Below are 21,880 nucleotides of genomic sequence, written 5' to 3' on the forward strand. Positions count from 1 at the left end.
CACAACTAGGATCTTACGTTACAATGCCATTCTGGAAACATCACTCTTAAGTCAAGTTATTCTTTCTGTATGTGTTTACTCTTACCAGTTCAAGAGGGGGAAGCTGTGGCTTGGGCCTGTGATCATTCACATACAGATTGACAAGAACTTCAGCCACAGCTCCAACTGCACGTGAGACCTTTCCTACAGTCATCTAACCAGAGAAGATGAAGAATAGAAGGTAAAGAATTTTAGTTATTCTTGAAAAAGAAATGAATGAGAAACGGACAAGAATGATTTGAAAACATGCTAGGCTAGGAGAAAGTGCATGGCTGAACTCTAGCAGAGCACAAGCATGTTCATGCATGACTAGCATGGCCCAGCTGGTGGCCACAGAAGGCTTCCACAGAGCCCACACACTTTCCCTGCAGATCACTGAGAAACAGCTGCCACAGCACAAGGCATCCTGCTGTGTGCACAAAGCAGCTCAGCTAGAAGGTACTGCCTGGCTATCAGGGTTGGATTTAAAAAACCACCACCAAACCTATTGTTCACTTCTACTTCTTAGGACTTTGTTGTTACGTTTCACAACAGGGGATGGGGACTAAACTTCACACTAATGGATCACAAACTGTGGCATTTCAGGAAACATTCTGTGAAAACATACTAGACATCCTGCACGGAAACATTTTGTTGATGCTTACAGAGCAACAATTCACTGTCTCCCCAATGACTCATCCTAACACTAGGGAAAACTGGAGAAACTATGCTCATGAAGGGAAGACATCTCCATTAATCTGCCTCATCTCACTACTGCAGACATGAATATTAGGTGGTTTCTAACAAAATTTATCAAATAGACATGCCTGAAGGAGACTGCAGTTCCTTAAGCTCCAGTCAGACCAGTGACTGCATGGTCTGGCCTTCCTTGTCAAAACACATGCCTGGGGACTGGAAAAGAAGGTGGGGGGGGGGGGGGGGTGTGCACAAGTGGCAGACAGATCAGTAGGTACTGTGGTTCAATGTTTCTGGAGAAAACCTGTAAACTTTGTACATTTACAGCAGTATTTTCTACCCTAAACCAAATTTTCTGCAGTGATTTTGATTTTAGTTTGATAGTCAAGGTGACAAAGCCAGCAAGAGCCATCCTGGCATGTCCCAGTGCTCAGCTTCTGAAATCAAGACTTTTTTTTCTTTTTTCTCCTGGAGGATCCATGATCTTTAGTTTATGCTTCATTAGCCTTCCACAGGGCCCATACTTCTCAGCAAAATGACGTTTCTATCCTGAGCAGTACATTATAAATCAATACTAGAAGTAAGATTACTTGCTACTACAGGAAGACTCTGTTCCTTTGTATTGTTTAAGATCACAAGACAAAATTTTCCTCCCCCAAATCTGTACCTGCTGAGAAACTTTAAGGTCACATACAATTTATTATCCATGAGCTCCTAAGTAAAGAAAGCATTCAAAGTCAGTTGAAGTTTACCTTGAGCTCATTAAATGCAGAGCAATCAGCTAAACAATAAGGTTATGCTTAAAGTGCAAAAAGCTCAATTTCAGGAGAAGTATCCTTGAGCCTGAACTACACCTTACAATTGGTCAGCCTGGTTGATTTCTGTTCTCCACCCACTGGAGCAATCTGTGTCAACATTAAAACAGTCCAAACAAGAAAACTCTGTGTTTATATATACTTCTAAAACATTATTAAAAGGAAATGTTCTTGTAATGAATGTGAATTCACATTCCATGTGAAAGCAAAGGGGATTTCAGTTTAATCTAGCAACCAAAAAGACTGCTGACTGCTCTGGTCTCCTGATCAACTACCATTAACACAAACCTTGTTGCTCTTCACCAGTAGGGAAGACAGGAAGCAGGTGGACTTGAGGACTGATTAGATTTAATTTTAGAGAAGCTGTTCAACAAGGACATAATACTGGGGGAAGATCTCTACTAGTTCTCCTTATTAAATGGGTCTCAGATCAGTTTGCTACAGCCTTTATAGTTCACCTTTTGGATGCCTTACAGAGGAACCTCAATAGACTGAAGTACCAGGGAGTTATTAAAGGGATGAAATTTAACAAGTCCAGACACCAGATCCTGCAGCTAGGACACAGTAACATCAGGCACAAGTATAAACTGGGAGAGGAGTCTGGAGAGCAGCCCTGCAAAAAAGGAATCCAGGGTTGCTGGTTGAGAGCAGCTCATAAGGAGCCACAGGTGTGCCCTGACAGCCAAAAGTTCAAACCTCATCCTGGGATGCATCACACAGAGCACATGCAGACAGCCAAGAGAGATGATTGTCCTGCTGTATCAAGTGTTGGTGTGGCCTCACCTTGAGTGCGGTGTATGGTGCTGGGCCCCACAATTTCAGAAGGATGTGAAGGTCTTTCAGTGCATCTAGAGGAGGGCCACAAAGCTGGTGAAAGGCAGGACTGCCCTATGAGCAGCAGCTAAGGACTCTGAGTTTGTCTAGTTTGGAGAAAAGGAAGCTGAGGGGTGACCTTAATGCTCTCTACAGCTTCCTGAGGAGGGGAATGGGGAAAGTAAGGTCCTCATATCTTCTCCTTGGTATCCACTGATAGGATGCATGGGATTGGTACCAATCTACATCAGAGGAGGTTTAGACTGAACATTAAGAAGTACTTCTTTACTGAGAGGGTGGTCAAACCCCAGGACAGGCATCCTAAAGAGGTGGTGGATGCCCCACCACATGTTAGTGTTTAAAAGGCACTTGGGCAATGCCCTTAATCTGCTTTAACTTTTGGTCAGCTCTGAACTGGTCACACAGTTGGACTAGATGATCATTGTAGGTCACTTCCAAATGAAATATTCTATTCAAATGCTAGTCAATCACTAAACAGAGATATCAAGGAGGGATGAGAATCTGCTAGGGCACCTGCCACATCAAAAGCCACAGAGAATGGGAGGGAGGGAGCATGCAAGAGCAGTGCTGCCCTGCAAGGATCTACTTCTGCTATCAAACAACAACAGCAAAACCACCAAGCAACCCTGTGTTTCATATCCTTAATGGTTTTCCTGATCTCATTTTGCTTTGAAGGTGATTTATTTACTTTTGATACCACCTGCTAAGTATATTTTACCTCTGAGATAAACATTTGAGCAATAAGTTACTGTGTGTAGGAAACACCCAAGGTCTCCTTACTGCTGCTAATTATAAAGTCACATCACTGAAGGTAAGTAGTTGGTCCAAACTCCACAGGCAGCAAAGCCTATTACTGATTGCAACATGTTCACAGTTCTTACAACATATTGTGTGGATTCACTCATGCAAAGCTCAGATGAAGTTTTCCAAAAGTCAATCCAACTTTAAACAGAAAACAGGAGTAACCAAAGCCCAGCCTGTGGTATTTGTTAATTCACAATTCTATCCACGTGAATTTTGACAGCTGGTTAAAGGTAGATTGATTATTACTGGCAACTTGCATATAGCATCAATTAGAAGTTAATTATTCATAAGTTGCAATGACTCTGTCCTTAAAAGAAACAATACATTTACACAGCCTTCCTTTCATGTCCTCCTTTCAGACTCAGGCTTAATAAAAGGGTTGTGTAATCAGAATGATTTCTTAGCAACCACTTTCAATGAATCTGCCACCATAACTAACACGGTTCCAAAGAAAATTCAACAGCTGTAAAAGGACCATCATTGTCTGATAACCTCAGTATTCACTCAAAATTAAAATGACAGTACTAATTATTTAAAGGATGGGAGTGTGCTTATATTTATAGGTCATATCTCAAGAAGTCCTACACAACTCAATACCTCTATCACCTTCTGTTCTGCTGGAAAAAAGCAGAGAGAGAGACAGACATGTCACTTGTACTCACTGGCTGCCCTGGAAAACAAACTCAAAGATTTTTTCTGCCTTTTTTTTTTTTTTTTTTTTTTTTTGATCTACTTATTGCCTTCCCACTGAAGTACCTATAGTAATTCATCATCACTTGCAGTTCATTTGGATAAGCTTTCCATTACCACATCCACTTCAAAAGAGGAGGAAAGTGAAAGTCTGCCTGGTCATTATCAGACCTGCTATTTAAAAATTCTCAAATACACCATGGCAGATGCACCATATTTAGATATGTAAAACGTACAGTGCCTAAGAGGACCTGAGCCTGCACAACCCTACACAGCAGTACACTAGGTATTAAGATATTCATGCATATAGATCTGCCATGCATGTAGTCCTACCTAACCAGCCAAATATTTACCAAATTAGGTGAACATTTATTTACTCTGCTGGTGACAGTATTCATACGAACAAGAGCCTAGTTCTAATTCTCAAAGGTTTCTCACATAGTTTGATTTTTTTTTTTTTTTGGTTCTTTATTCTCTGCAGTGTCACAGTAGCTCTCCAAATCAAATGAGCAGCAGACCCTGATGTTTGCCAACCATTACTTAGCTTAAAACCCATCACATGCTGTACCTCCTAGGTCATAAAAAGTCCGAGGTAAATCCAGGCGAAGGAATTATTTGGAAGCTGAAGGGAATTAGGGGATTATCACAGTAAGGCACCTGCCGGGCTTGAAGTATCCTTGAAAGGCTGTGCAGCCTGTATTTTCCCAGGGAATGAGACAGTGTTTTTCACCACAGCTCTGTCTCAACCAAGGAATGTCCCTTTGCAAGCAAAGCCAGCTCAGTATCTCAGTATCTACTTGCTCAGTTTCTGCTGAAGCTGTGAGCCCCATTTCCAACCCTGATTAACAATATGGTGGGGAAAAAACAAACCAAAAAACCCACCAAAACAACCACCCACAAACCCCTAAAAAGTTCTGGACCAATCCCACTAAATGATCCTGCTGAATGTCCAGGCAGTAAATATTTTCAACCATAGCTTACCTGAAGCTGGGCAACGCAGATGAGTATTTCATAAAACTACTGCTATTTAAATACAAAGGCAGGCAGAATACTTTGTTCATCCTCACAGTAAACAAAGGAGTTGGCTTCAATACTTCTAGAAACTTGGTATTTCCACCTTTATTCTCATACAAACCCTATTTACTAATACAGTGTTCCCAGACCACTCATCCATAATCTGTAGGTGAGTGAAAGGAAACCCAGGATGCTACCTGCCCTGAAAAGCTGAAAAACAATCTGTCTTTAATTAAGATCTTTCCAAACAAGACAAGTTAGAAGCCAATGTCATCTTCCACAGATAAATACACAGCCCATTATAACATCAGCAAAAGTAATAAAAGCTGAGTATCTCCAATTCAAGTGTTAGATCTAAGTTAGATCTTCAGACAACGCCTGTTTCCTCTCTAATGTTTGCTGTTACAAGGAACTGTATTCCAGCAGGAAGAAGTTGAAGTACAAATAACCAAACAAAATAAAAACAGTAATAAAATGTCTGCACTGACAAGTGCTCATACAATTCTAACACATTATTATGCAGGCTCTCCCTTGCAGTCTGAACCAATATTCTTATGAAAAGAAACACAAACAAAGTGAACAAAGTGAAGTTTGACTCAAATGTGATGTACCACATATAGAACAGATCTGCTGGCAGCACCTTCCATCCAAGCCATTTCTGAAGCAGCTATAGCACAAGTTTGGATTTGACAGGGGAAAAAATAAATATATCTGTTAGAGTACCTGTCTAGAAGGAACAGCAGGAGAAGCTGAACTGACAGATGATGGAGAAGATGCAGCAGCTGAGTCATGAGGTAGAGGGCAAGAGGGAGTTGGGAGCTGAGAATGAGGTAAGCCTTTAGTAGGTAGCTTATTCTGTGTAAAGCAGAAACAGGAAAGTTATCCAACAGACAGTAATGTTAGCACAGGTTAAGAGAATAATTCCAGTCATGCATCAAAAGAATAGAAAGACAGCAACTACACTCCAGCTTCCTTCCTCTATGTCTGCACAGTAAGGAGCCATGGAAATCACTACAGCAGAACTTCCATGGCAAATGGTATTATTGTACTTAGTTTCAGTTTTCTCATTTAAAATTAAATACAGCTGGCAGTAAGGTAAGATAGTGCTGGGAGAAAGCATAATGAAACATAAGAAACACTACATTGCACTAATTGCTGCTGCTCATCAATTCATTGAAAATTGTGAGCTACCAACGTGCACTCTTAAGTACAAGACAGTTTATTCTAATACCCTTCCTCCTTCCAACACCTTCACCCTAAAGAACTGTGACTAGCTTTATGATTAAGATTGTTTTACCTCAATTAAATCATGACACAATATTTAAACAAAACTTCTTACCAGTCTCAGTGAATTCTACCTTACTTTTCAGATCCACCCAAAATAAAAGGAAGTTCAAACCACTGCCACTTTCCCCCCACATGAATTCTTGTGCGTCTAACTCTGCACATCTTTAGGTGCAAAACCTAATATTCACCTTTGGAAACTCCATGTATCCAAACATTGAGGCAAGATGTGCTGCTTTCTCTTTAATGTTCTTTTTATGGAATTCCCTATTTGCTATGGTCTGGGCTCTTTTCTGCAATAAAAGCCAGTGAAGGAAAGCCAAGAAAAGAAAGATCTCAGTTAATGCCACACGCATCATCAGGATACAGAACATTTACAGAAAGACGTTTTATAGTCTTAATATAATCTAAAGTCAACAGGAAAGACTAGCATATCCAGAGAAAAATACAGATTAACATACGCAGCTATGAGACAGAAAGGAAAAGAAATTGCTCATCACCTGTTTTATTTTTTCCTCCAGGTGCTGAAGACGCTCAAGCACTCCAGAAAGTACAAAGGCAGCAGAACAGGCAGATGCGAGATTTTCAGAGGTTTCTGACAGACTGGGCAGGGTATCTGCTTTTTGTACAGTCTTTGCTCTCCTGGCCATATGATCAGAACCATTTAAAGACTGTTTGGGTTCCCTGACCTCGTGTTCACTCCTAGCTACCACCTGAAACTGGGAAACACTTGAAGTGAAAAAATTCTGCTTTCTGCACTACCATGCAGCATATGCAGCTTTTAAGGATGATTTCAGAAGCGCAGAACAATCATGCACCAAACTAGAAATAAAATGTTCCCAGATCACTCTTTGCACACTGTCTGCTGCATCACCAATGTCTGTGCCCATGCACTGAAATAAAACAGCCCTGCATGACTTAGGCAGGTTTTGATGTCCTTCTTTACATTTGTGTTTTTATGAATAACCCCAGATAACATCAGTGCAGAAGAGTACTACATGTGGGGCTTTTAGCAAAGGTCTTGGAAGTTTCTTAGCATCACATCTGTCTGAAACTAAACTTACAATCAAATAGTGAGAATATCAACAGTAGTTTTTCACATAATTCTAGACCTTGTCTGACCCACGTCAATAAAATTCAACACACCTTTTGTATTTCAGATTAAAAATATTTTCCAAGGAGTTCAGAATAGGTCTCCAAATTTGAATCTTCATACAAAACTGCTTTTAAAGTAAAAGCAACATTTAAACTGGTTCAGTTTTATAAAATTCAGTCTTCAAACTGACCTCTCAGCTGGTCTTTTCCTGACAGTTTTCTACTTCACTTTATCTGTCCAATTCAAATAAATACAGAAACTTTCCAAATTTCTCAGAATTAAAAAGTTCAAAAACCTAATCCAAATCAATAGCAGTCTGCTCCTGATGCCTCAGGATTAGCATACCTGCCTTTAAATCAACAATTCCTCAACACAATTGAGGAATCCATGTTTTTCATTATGCTGCTCTGTGCATTTCCACATGCAACGCAGATCTCCTGTCACTGTAGACTACTTCTGAAATGCCACTGTGGGATATTTATTTCCACTTAAAACTCTACAGTAGTGAATGCCAATACTATTTGATATCACACTGTTTTCATTGGAAGTACCAACAGAAAAATTTAAGCAATATATTAAAAAGTACTGCCCCATCTGTCTCTGATGTTGCAAGAGAGATTTCAGCAAACATTCCTGTCACAAGTTCTGCTTAAGTGGAAAAAAAAAAACACCCCACACCAAAAACCTGGGCATCAACATCAGCTTTTCAGTGCTCAAGCTTTTATCTTAGATATTTTGACCAGGTTTCTCAGAGTAGAAAATCCCTTATTCATTACAACAACCTAAAGAATTGAGTACATGCACAGACAAATTTTCAGGTACTGCTGTAGTTTTCTCCCATGTTAAATGTAGCTGTGCAATTATATGATTTGGAGTCTAGATGTGATAACACAGAAATCAACACCTGTGGTTTTATTCCCCCCCCCCCAGTTACTAATTCTTTCCAATAGTTTTCTCATCTGGTCAAGGGGGACTGATATGCCTTTAAACTTCAATGCTGTTTTCATAATTGTCCGCTAAATACATCTGTTAATGCTGCAGATTATATCCAAACATCATTTTATACATTCTGTAGTTACACAGTAGCGTTGAGTGCTCAGCAGTGCAAGAAATGGTGTGGTGTTAGGTGTTACCCGTGAGTTCCTACCTGCCTTTTGGGTTGAGGTGGAAGAAGGCTTGGATCCATAGGTTTAGCAAAGCGAGGATTAACAGGAGGGTCAGAAGAGAGCAGGGCTGGTCTATCTAGCTCCTTGTAAAGCATTTTAAAAATTATAGAGTAGGGAAAAATAAAAGGAAGACAGTAAGCAGAATTGAAGGATCTTCTTAGGCAGAAAGAAATAAAAGCTGCTTTTAAAGACATTATTATGGAAGTTAATACATTTTGCCAATTTTTGTCACCTACCCATGTTATTAACCCCTTCTACCACCAAATATATACTTAACATTCAGAACATTCCATATTCTTTAAAAGAATTTATGATCAAAAGGTAATGCATAGTGGCTTCCTCCAACATGGCCAAGGAGACCTCTGCATGTGTTGCATGCAGAAAGCTCAGAGCATTGACAGGCAGCCAGGTAGAGTGCAAACAATACTAGTTCACAGGCTGAGAAAGTCACTTGATCTCTCTAAAGCCTACACTTAAATATGTAAATAAATGGATACAAGCACAAAGAATGAAGAATGCCACCATCCTCGACAAAACCTCACCACCTTGCTCAACCTTCCCTCAAGAATTTTAGGGTGACAGTTCAGGACTCAGCTGACTCAAACCACCTCACTAGCTAAAGGGTGATTTTATCTTGACAGCATGGGATTACTTTTAAAGCACCACTAATCACACTAACAACAAACCATGACAATGCTGTGGAACATACAAATACATTTCATTATACCTACCTGAGGAATGGAAATGACAGCTGGACACATCCCACAACAAATTAGGTTTCTTTCTTATGCTTACCCAAGTTCTTGCAAAGAAAGATGCTACTGGATAGATGTGTCCTTTATTCACAGAATGTAGGGTAAACAAAGTCTTTCTACAGCCAGCTTAGATTTCCACACAACACCATAATTCTGTACACTAGCTTGCAAAAGTTTTCCAGACATTGCAATTCCCGTACACTTTATTAATAAAATAGATATTAATGCATTAACATGAATTAGTCATGTTTATTCACTAAGAGGAATGTCTTTGCTTCACATAAAGTACATATGCAAAAACAGACAGACAAAAAGAGAATACAATCCACTCAAAGACCTAACAGATAGTTTTTCCCCTTGGAAGCCTGCAGCATGTTCACAAGGAGGGACTACAGTTGAATTTCAGAAATTACTTTTCTGTTCATCTATGACCTACCTGCCTCCGCAAAATCGCATTTGAAGCATTCCCTTCAAACTTTGCCAACAGTTGTGTTGCCATTGATTTAACTTTGTTCTGGTTCTTTCCTTCTCTGCCATCACTTTGTTCTTTCCCAGCATTTGTCCCTTGGCTTGAAAAGCCTGAAGCCTGCAAGGAAACAGCAATGTTTTTCTTGAGTGTACCTATGACACTCACAAAAGAGAGAGATAACATCCATATCAGCAAAGGGTGAAAGGAAATACAGTCTACAATACATTAAACATGACTACTTAGCATGCAAAAGTCACCAAAAAAATATTTTCTTTGGTCTCAGAGTATGATAAAAAGGGAATATTAATTGGTGCTGGTGATGATAAAGTGGAGGTAATAGAAAGGTAGCAGAGAGCAGCCAGGAACCAGGCTGCAATTCAAACAAAAATTTGTTTAACTAACTGAATCGGGGAAAGATTTAAAAAAAAAAAAAAAAAGTGAAACCACCACAAAAATAGTAAACCAAATACTTTAAGTGTTTTTAGGTCAGAAAAAAAACTTAATGCAATTTAAATAATGCTATCCTCCTTTCAAGTGCTTGAAAAATGTTTGTTTCTATCTCTTTAGTGCATACCACAGTATAGTTGATGTTTAAGGGGAGAGCCTTTTTTGCTCCCACTAAGCACAAGATGCCAAACCCTGGCTCCCTGACTGCTTCCTCAATAATGGTGTTCATCAAGTTACTGGATATATGTGGACACCACTGAACACCAACCTCCTCGAAGACACCAAAAAGACCTTTTCGACGTCTTTTGTTAGTCTCCTTTTCTTCTGTTTTCCCTTCACTCTGAAATAGTAAAGCCAAAACAAGTTCAGTGAATAACTGCAGCAGTTAGCAGATTAACCCAGGATGATAGCTTTCATTACCTTTTCCTCTGTCAGTACTGAAGCCTTTATAATTCATAAAGTGCTTGCACATCTTGAAGAAAAAGGTATCACAGTCACTGGTATTCTGAATTTCAGTCTTGACTACACTAGGTTCCAGATAAGTAACAAAGTCTGGAAACCCCTCACAATTTTACTACAACCTCCACATGTCTCTTAACTTAGGTATCTGCATGCAGATCATGTACTCATCATGAGGACTCCTTTTGTGGAGCAATTAGTATCTCCCTTAATGGTCTGTCTCTCTTTTAAGGTTCATCTTCCTGACAGTATGGTTTTAAATTACAGCACTTAAGCTTTCAAACTGCCTATTTCATGCTCAGGCTATGCATATATTTGTTTTACTGAACTTGAGATTACACAAATTATAAATAATATGGCATAGTCTGTATGAACTTGCAAAACAGTCAATGCTTAAACATTTCTGATGGTTCCTATTAAATTCAGTCTTGAAGAATTGGTACAATGGAGTTTGGTTTTTTATGTCTGATAAATGTCATGTTATGTTTTATAAAGCAAACTACATTCCACTTCTTTACATTTGCCCATGCTGTAACTTAGTGATTGCTCAGTCAACGCAAAATATAAGATAATAATACAAAAAGGAATGAAGAGAAAGATCAAAGACGACAGGCTTCCTTTCTACATAGAGACTGTTTGTAATAAGTCATTATGCAGTGAATAGAAGTAATCCCAAACAACTTCTGGGCAAACACCAAAAGAATCAGATGACAATATTTTGATTACTTTGTATGCTTTGGTTCATTGTCTTTTAAGAACAAGCTCTGGGTAACCTAGTACACTACCTATAGTCATTAGTCTGCCAACATGACAGCACAACGTATTCTGCATATTAATCTGTACCACATAAAAGCAGAATGTGTCTTAATGAGCAAACAAGCTGCTGCCTTTCAAAAGTCTTACAGAAAGGACTTTCATGAACATAGTCACAGAGTGAAAGACAAAACAGATTAACTGCCTAGCAGAACTCCAAGAAAAAGGACCATGCCCTTTATTGTGTAAACACCTCCATTCATTTATTAGTCTGGAGCACAGGAAATCTCAGTTCCTCTCCAGCCCAGCTGACACTCATAGGAGAATGGAAAACATGATCCAGCTCAGCACAGGCTGCCAAAACAGCTACTATCACACCAGCTCCAGGCCCCTGTTTCCTGATCTCTCATAACCTGCTCCCCAGATAAGGATCCCTCTTCCAGCCAAAAAAAGAACAAACTAGATGGCATGGAAAGTTTAGTAAGCAACAGTTCATTACCCTGGTTGGGTTTTGACTCTGATATGCAAGTGCATTCCTACTGTCATACCCGAGTAACACTCAGCACTACTTTCTGCAGGGGGAAAGAACCACAAAACTGATGCCACAGCCAAACTCTTAACTAAAGCAGCTGTTTTCCAGGGAGCTTCATTTCCCAGCTAGTTTCAGAGGGCAACAGCACCTACAAGTCTGTCTTGACCAAGCACTGTGCTTTATGCCTAGTTTAACATCTCATCCCAGACAGGACTGCAAAGATGTATTACAGAAAAAGGTCTTCACAGTCCCGTTCCCCAAGCTGATTTGGGGGGAGGGGACGGGGGGAAAGCACTTCCAGAAAATAACCCCTCTAGTGTGAAATCAAAGAGGTCGTCAAGAAAAATCACCTCAGGCTTTCACGTAGTGCCAAGCATTATACCTCTTGTTAGGACAGAAGGCTATTTCATGAGGGCTGTATGGCTTAGTAATGGAAAGCTCTCTCCACTACTAGAAGTCTATTTACTTCTGCAACTAACTCATGGAAAAACAAAACGCTGATCACAGAAAAGATTTTTCTTCTACAGAAGTCATTGACAAGAGAAAGCAATGTTTATTTTGCCTATTTGTAACTGGGAAACATGTCATTTGGCTTTGTGTATATGTGCATGCCAAGGAAAAGTTATTTCCTAACAAGGATATATGAGATACTGGGCAGCTGGCTGTCCACAGATTCTGAAAATGTGTTTGTGGGTGGATAATGTTCAAGATTTAAGTCAGTCTAGGAAAGATCTAGAAGTTCTGGAACAATTCTTCAGGTGGGGAAAAAAAAAAAAAAAAAGAATAAACCAATCATATTTCTACCAAAACTGAGAAGCTAAGTTTTAAAAAGCAGTATATTAAAATACTGAAAAATGCAGCATGCAAGTGTACAGCTTAATTTTTATTAAGGACACAGAATTCCAAAAGTAGGAAACCTGTAGTCTTGAAGGCAAAACTTAGTCTCTGCATAGATGTAAATGGAGCAATGCAGGTAAGCATTAAGGAGGTCTATCTTTAAATAAATAAATAAAGGGGGGTGGAATTAAAAAGCAAGCTAGAGAATCATTGTAGCAGATAAAGGTTCTGGCTAGCCCAGTGAACTCAAAACCTGGAACAGTTTTGCATTAAGCTCTGTTTCAGAAAACATGTAAGTTTAATTAATTTTGGTGAAATTAATTAAATTAATTTTGATGTCTAACTTGTTCTGGTTTATCTGCACAAGTTGTACATCAGACAGTGCTCTCTGAGCCACGTTGTGCAGACACTCCCTCTTTAAACTGAAATTAAAATGAAGGTAGGCTTGGCTATGACAGCAAAGCCCATCCTCAAGGTCTCCTCTCAGAAAAGGACCAAGTTAATGAATAGGAAGAAGCTGAAACAGTTTATTACTGAGTAATTTCACTAGCTTTTAAATTACATCATCCCAAACCTTTGAAGTTATAATCCATTTAGAAATGTATAGACAATATTCTCACTGCATACAGTCCTATGCCAGACAGTATTAACTCAGGTCTCCATAACACCTCAAGGCCCTGGAGTCCTTAAAAGAAACATGTATGGGCATGGATGTGTTTCATGCAGGGACATAAACAAGGCATGTCAATAAGTTTTTATTAGTAAGTGACCAGAAAGAAAAGTATATGGGTATGACTAGGAGATCATTACCTGACTCTAGTCAAGTTGCCCTCTGTTTGTCACTGTTATAGGCTTTATACATGTAAGAGTTTGAAAGCTTCCATCCAGAACCTTGACAGCATTCACAAACTATTCAAATCACCCCTTTCTAAAAAACAGCACTCTCTCCTGTTCAATAAGCATGTGAGAATACCAGTGATTATTTGAACTGGTAGGTAATCTTACAGCTTTATAGTTAACTCCAGAACTACTGCATTATTTTTCTTAATGGCAGATAATAACACAGAAAAATTTCAGACTTTCTCATCTTAAAAAAACCACCAAACAAATAACAAAACACAAACTGCCAGATCCAAAGCTCCCCAAAATAGAAGACTTAGCACCTAGTGTTGCACAGCCACCCCCGAAAATATCTCCTGAAAGTTTTCCAAAAATAGACCACAAAAGGCAATACAGTAACGGAGTCAAGATCTCAGATGTTTCAAGTTGAAGACTGCAACTTATAAACATACCAAATAAAACATTCTGCCTTTTTCCTCTCATTTTGACCTACAGAGAATGCTGACACAAAATGGACACAATATTTTCCCTAAGTATACCCAAATTCTCACTGTCATTCCAGATTTTGCATTTACAGAGCACATTTAACTGGGACTGCTAGTAGGGTTTCAACAATTTCACACTGACCATGCTTCAGATCCATTTTCACAAGCTTTACAATGGCTGAATGTGCATACGTGTGTTAGCTTTGTTTACTGTGAAATCTTATTTTACTCTTTCAACATGCTCAAAAATTTCCTTCTACAGGTGTTTTCATAGTAGGGTATATATAAAGCCCTTATCTCTAAACCTAACAGTTTATTTTCATGTTTTTAAGAGAGAAAGGTATCTTGGGCAAGGCTTCCTTCACCACCTACCTTTGGTATTCGTTTTCTTGGTAAAGTTAAATTGATATAATTATTGAAGATGAAGTTTGATGATTTTGCTGAGAAAAAGTCATCATTTTCTCCATTTTGCTTGTCATCAGCATCTGTTAAAAAAAAACAAACTTCTTAGGATATTTATTCAGATAATTTTTTTAAAATACTTTACAAAGCAAAAACTTCCCAGTTGAATTCTGGTAGCAATTATGTGGAAGAGAGCCAGGCAAATAAAAGTAAATACATACAATGTACACTCCCCAAAAGGACAGCATTAGGAGGGCCTAGGTTCAGCTTACCTACTGCCTGCAGAGGTGTGCCCCTGAACAGTTCATAAAACTTGGAGAGGTACATGACCATGCTGAGCTTGTCAGGCTCCCTGGCTGACCCCACCTCCTTCCCTGTGGTCACAGGGGGAATCCCGAATTCCCGCTCCGCAATATCGAATGCCAGCTGATTGTTTTTGACAACATCCTCTTCATTCAGCGCATCAAAGTCACTGCAGGGACAACACACTGGCATCAGTGGCGGTTTAGCCTACTGTCTCCTCCAGAAATACATAGTGCTCCCTGCTCACCAGAGAGGTGCAGAACAGCACCAGGAAATTTAGGCTAGTGTTTTATGAAATAAACATGTAATATGTATGCACACACACAAGCACCGCGTTTCTTCAGGTGTCAGACAGTTTGAATGAGGACCTCCTGTCCGTGTCATAACCGGATTTAGCAGTGCCCTAAATCAGTACATCACACATCTGGAACTGCACTATCCATTTGCTAATCCATTTTCTATGGAACCTATTCTAAGACTCTGATCCCTTGAACAGCTTCCAAAGTTCACGATTAAACCAAACATGTGAATAAATTACAAAGATCCAGGCAAGGCAGTTGCTTTCTCCTCTTAATGTGAGTTTTTGCACCCCCAAAGAGTTTCTCTCTCTCCCTCCCATACACTTGGCCTATATCTAGACCAGGGGGCTGCAGGCAGCCCTCTGTCCCAATCCTGCCAGCAGCCACTGCCAGCTGTCTCTCATCTGGCCAAGTCCTTCAGCAGTCTCATTTTATACAAAAAGGCAAAAAGATCTGAACACAATGTTAATTAAACAGCAGGAGGTCTGTCAGCTTAGGATGATAAATCTATGAACTTTCTAGAGAGAGCAGTGCTGCTTTCCACAGACAGTAAAGATTGCTTTGCTATCTACACACACTTCCCCTCTTACATCCACAAAACCATCCATAATTCTCATATTTTTAAGATAACCCAAGGCAAAAAAAAAAATAGAATTCTATCTTACAGTGTTAGCTCTTCCTCTGGCAAAGCTGTATAAACAAGCACCCTGGGTATCACTCTTACTTTTTCCAAATTACCACACCTCATAAAACAGCCCAATCACTTCATTTATTCACAACAAAGGGAGGCTTTAAAAGACAGTAATTCATTTGTGACTCCTATGTCTGTGTAGGAAGGCAACAGAAAGCATCCACTGCATTTTGGAGACTGGGGAGAAGACAGAAGAGCCACCCCACAATAGACTGCAGCAAGCAGGCTCAGTAACTGGGTGCCAGCAATTGCCATTTCCTGACACCTGTTATATAGTGACCCTCTTGTATCTAACTAAGGAAGCTTACAAAACATTCATGCATAAACATTGTGCCTTGTAGGGGGTTAAGACCCCAGAAATGCTGTCAAAAGGGCAACGCTGGCTTACATTCAATTCCTAAAGCAGTTAATTTTCAAGGGCCAATCCTTATTGTGTATTCCATGCACAAGGGCACTGGGCTCTTCTGGACAAAGAGCTGTGCGTAACCACCATCTCCCACACATCATTGTGGCCCAGCATTTCCCTGCATGACTGTCACAACCACCACAACAACACACTGAGGATTGGTCATTTAAATCTCATCTAGGTATTTCTGCAACTCATGACCGTGCCATTATGGCTGTGGTTTTAAATGTACACTGAAAACCTGCCTCTAGGGGACCGGGAATACAACTCCCACATTCTCCAAACACTGCAATTTTTGTTTTAAATAGCCATGTGATGCCCACAAGTCATCCTAAGTCATAAGGTTCAAAGCCTTCCTAGCTCTTTGAAAACTTATACATTTAATTTTAAAAGGCATGCAAGAAGACACATAAAAAACAAAGCATAAACAACTCCACCCTTCCATCCCCCAAACCTGGCAACAGTGTGCACTTCTTGCAAAAAACAGCAAGAGAAGGGAACTGTAGAGTGTCAGTGTTGTGCTGGTTGGTCTGACACTGTACTTTGGTAAATGCTTCATATATTCTACTCTCAAAAAACTCTAAGATGTCACTTACATGAGGTCAGGTCTGAAGTGATGGATAATTGCACACAAGGCAAGGCCACTTTTCCAGGAGGTAGTCAGGTCTGTGACATTAACATTACGGTACCCCTCTGTCTGTTTCTGACACCAGGTCAAAAGCTTGTTAGGACGAATATCTGACTCTGCAGTTACAGTGAAGGGCAAATATTTTGATCAGTTTTTTGTATGTTCAGAAGCTCCCAAATACTAAGCCACAGCAAACATGAGATGTCACGTACCATGTCTTGAGAGATTCACTGATCTTCTAATGGAGCTTACTCTTTCAAGGGGACATTGTTGTAACTCACTGGTAACATACAACTGTCTCACCTACAAGTAAAAGTAATTGGCAGAATAATATAAAAATTGCTTGAAAATGGAAGAAAAGAGAGTTTTGTTTCTAGGTTAATTTCATCAACAGTTGTATCTAAATTAGGAAGTCTCCCCAAGGTTTTCTTTACATACTATTCCTACTGGACAAAAAAGTGAACTGTGATTTCACAAGTAAGCTTTTCAAGTACTGACCTGGTGAGGTCGAACACAGCTTGAGTTCAAGTTTGGGTATCTTGTTCCTGGGTCAATGGTATACTGGTCAAAGTTCTTATTAATATTTTCAGGGGTAGTCTGAGGCAAGAGTCGATAAATGCTCTCCCTTACAGAGAAAAAAAAAAATAGAGATGCAAGAGGTATTTATTTTAACCAGTATATATAAAGAGTACTTTATTTTTTGCAGCTACCTGCACTTTATTGTGATTCAGTCAGGACATGTGTTATGCACCAAATGCATACAGCATCCATCCCATTTCTTATCTCCATTCAGCAGAAGGATGCCAGACAGAAAAAGGACAACAAAAAGACAGACACACTTAAAGCTTATGCCCATATTTTCCTGGGACAGGAAGCAAGCAGGAGAAGGGCCGGGGGGGGGGGGGGGAGGGGGAAGGAGAGGTTACGTCATTCAGTCATCTGGTTTTGCTTTAACCTCCACCCAAGGAGTAACTTCTTTACCACATAACAGCACTAAATCCCATCATTCTGCAATCCCTATAACGTTACCACAGCCTTTTTTATTATGCTGTTCAATTTTCCATGTGGGATTATGCCACATTTGAGTCATTCCACAGGCTTCTGTCTTAAAACTTCTCCAAGCACTGTACTTATTAATAATGCTTCCACTTGTATTGCCACAACCATGACTCTTAGTATTGTGTATCTGCCCCAAAACACACTGGGCAGCTACAGCTGAGCAGACCAGTTGCCATCAGGGCCAAGTCAGCAACTTCAACCAGCAGACCATGGTGACACAGAACTGATGGTGTACTTGACATTTTTTTGCTCCAGTCAAAGACATTGCAAATACAGTATTATAATAAGGAGCATTATAGCAATTCTCCTTTGCCACACATTCATCAATCTACATAAAGAAGGCATGTGGGCTACTAAACTAAATGGTAGAGTTAAAAATCACACATAGCAACTATGAACACTGTTGGAGTATTTATTTAGACTATTTAAGGGGTTTGGCTTTTGTGGTTGTGTATTGCTGAGATGATAGAGGATTAGTCTTCAGACAAAGTATCTTTAATTTATTTCCTTAAGGATCACACTGAACTCTAGTATAGTGACTTCAGTTAGTGATTTAAACCCATTTCATGCACACAGTTTACACAGCAACAGCCTAGCGCTATTGTAAGTTGTCCTGTAACATGAAGAAATGGGTAATTTCAAGCCAATGCCATTGCAGTGACGATGACTGTTCCTCCTGTTGGCATTCCAAATTCCACTGCCTTCTACCAATACTGCAAAATGATGGAGGAAACAAAAGCAGCACTCACCGTTCAGCAAGGATTTCTAACGGGGGTTTTCCTTGAGCCCAACTCCGCACCATCCACGCAGTATCAAAAGCAGCTAAAAAGCCTCTTGCACAGCCAGTACCCATTGGCCAGAAGGGCTGCAAGAAGCACTTACATTTTAATTCCTTGTATTTCTTAAGGTCTTATTACAAAAGTAGTTTGCAATGTGAACCAACAGTGTAGAGTTTCATATTGTCTTAGTAAAATAGCTCAAAAAAAGTTAAAATACAAGACCTCTTGAAGGTTTTAAACATGTTTTCATCAGCTAAGATTTGGAGGAGAGAAGACTGCTTGCTTTTGTTTTTGGTTTGTGGTTTGGGTTTTTTGTTTGTTTTTGGTTGTGTTTTTTTCAAACTTCTATATTTAAAAGGAAATTTCTCAATCTCAGAAGGTAAAGACTGAGGAAAAGGAAGGGAAAAAAGATTCAATACTCAAGAGGTAGTCACGGAAAACAAAAGATGCCTTTTTCTCATCTCCAAATTTTGCTTTGGACTGATCTTTTCGAACAGTTCAGGTGTCAGTATGATTCTTTAATATTTTTTTTTCTTTGTTCAGTAATTCACTGCAACATACACTTTTCACTTCAGAAAAAGAGAAGATACTAAGGCAAAGACACCGTAACAAAAATTTGGACTGAGTTTTTCTCTGTGATAGAAGTTAGGAAAATTATGCCATACACCCCAGCTAAGGACACAGCTCAGTTTTCAGACAGAAATATGACTTGCATAAAGCAAAACAGGAACACAGCCAGAGTCTGCCAGCCAAGTATTAGTTATGGCATAAACTATGGTATTTAAAAAACAAACAAACAAACAAAAACCAAAGAGAGTAGAAAAAAGGAGAACACCCCCACCCCCCCCAATTCCAAAGAAGGTACCATTGTTTCAGGAATTGTAAGAGAAGGCAGTTTGTTGTGGGGGGTAGACTGAGGGGCTGGATTAAAGGGGGGGGGGGGGGAGGGGAGGAAGCCCAAACAAAAACTCCACCACTTGGAAGTTATTCCAAGATATACCTCAAGCAAACTATCTCCAACAAGTGCCACCAGGAGCTGATGTCTGTGCCTCTCTCTCACTAGTGCAGCATTTTCAGATGCATACATGGAAGTAAAATCAAACATTGCAACATCTGGTTGCCCGTAGTGATTAATTGCATAATCCAAGGAAGGCAACTGGTAATTGGTTGCAAAGTCAGCAGCTTCTCTGGCATAGGACAGCAAATTGCTCTGGTTCACATTTTCCCCACAGAGGAGCAACTCAGTATCAATATAGTCCTGCAAGGAGAGAAGCATGAAGTTAGATACTCCAGGTGTCTTCTCTGGATTTCATTGTGTAATCTTATAGCACCAGGGCAGCAGCTACACATCTCGGAGCATAAAGAAGCAAGTGAGATTTGTCATCTTCTCCAATAAGTTAACACACAAACAGATAGGTTACTGTGCTGCCCCAAAGTCTCTATGCTGACACTGAATAAGCAGGCTTATTTGCAACAGATTCTATTACGTCCCAGTTCCTCTGTTATATATCTTCATAATATTACTTCCCTCCCATCAAAAGATGTCATCATTATCACTGCAATGCCTTTATGCATGTGTTCACCCCACATGTGAAACCACAAAAGAACAGAAATACCAATAATACAATGTGCAGCCTCAGCATGAAGATTTTACTTAACATCTCAGAAACAACACATTCAAACTTGGATCATAGAAACTTTTCTGTTCTTCTACTTTGGGCTGGGGTTTTATTTGCCTTTGTAATGAAGGACTATGTTTACAGGTCATCCTGCTTAAAGCCAGTGTTTATTAATACAGCAGTTTCTATTTAGAGCTTAATCATGGATGAGACCCCTAATCACCAGGATGATAGCACAGAATCACTATTAGATAAGTTGCTATAGACAGACTGGTGTTCTTTGGTGTTGGTGGTGTGTTGTTTTTTTTAACTCAGACCCAAGCAGGTCAAGAAAACAGCTCTGATAGGCTACAGCTGCTGTTTCTCTTCTCCACACTCCCCACAGATCTCTTGTGCCCACCTACAAATATCAGCCCCTTAAAGCCCAAGGCCCACCTCCCACCCTTCTCCTCTCTGACCTCAGCAGCTCTGCCCTGGGAGCATCTGTCCCCCAAAAGAGCAAGAAATCAAGCCACAGGGCGTAGCAGTCCCATCAGAAAGCCAAGAAGCCTTCTGAGAGCTCCCCACGAGTACTTCCTTTGGGAAATGATATTCCATTGTTTATGGCACTGTCTTATTTGCAAGAAAAAATGACCTCTCTTGGGTTTCCAGGAAAAGAAATTTACATGGTGCCAAAACACTTTCTAGAAACAAAGCAAACCCTCACATCTAACAGAAGAAACAAAAAAAAAGGCGGGGGGAGAAAGGAGGCCACAAAGCCCCAAGTACTTTTGAAAGTTCAGGCCATGCCCTTAGTCTCCTTCCATCGTGTTTCACCCACTTCAGAAAACTTGCAGTTTGGCCAGGGGCACGTTTCAACACTTCCTTATTTGCCTGATGAAACAGGTATAGCTGTGCTCTGTACTAAGTTCTCCTTTAAATGAAAAAGGTTTTTATCTTCTGGTGTCATGACCACACCACATATTTCCAAGGTGAGCCAAGATTCCATCTCAGCCAATTTCAGAACAGAAATTTAGGAAGTATTGTTTTCAGTTCTCTACAGTAACTTCGGATTTGCCTACAGTTTGCACAAACAAAAAAAGTTAGAGCAAGATCTAAATGACATGAGCTTCAGTGAAGTGATCTACCAAGTCTGTAAACACCCTCTGTAACATACCACAATGTTTATGCAATATTCACACTTGTTCTGTGCCAAGCAAACTGGGGGTTTAGCCAGCATTCTTACATACATTAATAATCACCCCTTTGTCCAGAAGACTCTGCTTTTTTGCTGTCATCACAAAATAATGAGTGCTGTCTTTGTAGTAAACAATATTCTCCAGGTCAATTCCTAAAAAGAGATAATACATTTATTATGCAGTGCAGCACACTATCTGTGTCACTGACTAACATGGGATTGATGCCCTCAGGTGAATTTCCTCCTTGGGAACACGTTCACTTTCCAAGATGGGATAAGGAATTAGTGGACAAGATGCTCTAAAACAAAGTAAAACAAGGGAGGAGATTGGACTTACCTCAACAGGAATTTGTCTCAGCACAACTTAAACTTGTTTAGAATGATGCTAAAGAATAGTCAATTAATAACAGTCTTAATCTTCTGAGGTAAAGAAGGGGAATAAGAAGAACAAAGTGGTTTTTAGGTTGCTAGGGGTCTGGCATCGGGTCCAACCTGGAGTTTTGGTTGTTATTGTACTAATGAT

General features: G+C 39.8%; 1 protein-coding gene across 1 annotated transcript in view; it reads right to left on the bottom strand.

Annotated features, from left to right (window-relative positions):
- The window catches only part of MICAL2 (microtubule associated monooxygenase, calponin and LIM domain containing 2), a 115,898-nt gene that overhangs the window by 50,175 nt on the left and 43,843 nt on the right, over positions 1–21,880 (bottom strand). Inside the window, exons 7-22 of the mRNA XM_054172015.1 lie at positions 21,410–21,510; positions 19,562–19,819; positions 18,532–18,647; positions 17,222–17,348; positions 16,936–17,026; positions 16,692–16,839; positions 14,669–14,868; positions 14,360–14,479; positions 10,357–10,421; positions 9,609–9,758; positions 8,385–8,500; positions 7,597–7,600; positions 6,656–6,913; positions 6,347–6,448; positions 5,595–5,726; positions 86–193 (exon numbers count right to left, since the gene is read on the bottom strand). Of these exons, the coding sequence (XP_054027990.1) occupies positions 86–193; positions 5,595–5,726; positions 6,347–6,448; positions 6,656–6,913; positions 7,597–7,600; positions 8,385–8,500; positions 9,609–9,758; positions 10,357–10,421; positions 14,360–14,479; positions 14,669–14,868; positions 16,692–16,839; positions 16,936–17,026; positions 17,222–17,348; positions 18,532–18,647; positions 19,562–19,819; positions 21,410–21,510 (2,096 nt within the window). The remainder of the gene's footprint in view (positions 1–85; positions 194–5,594; positions 5,727–6,346; positions 6,449–6,655; positions 6,914–7,596; positions 7,601–8,384; positions 8,501–9,608; positions 9,759–10,356; positions 10,422–14,359; positions 14,480–14,668; positions 14,869–16,691; positions 16,840–16,935; positions 17,027–17,221; positions 17,349–18,531; positions 18,648–19,561; positions 19,820–21,409; positions 21,511–21,880) is intronic.

This window comes from Dryobates pubescens, chromosome 22 (genome assembly GCF_014839835.1).
Source record: "Dryobates pubescens isolate bDryPub1 chromosome 22, bDryPub1.pri, whole genome shotgun sequence".
NCBI lineage: Eukaryota > Metazoa > Chordata > Aves > Piciformes > Picidae > Dryobates > Dryobates pubescens.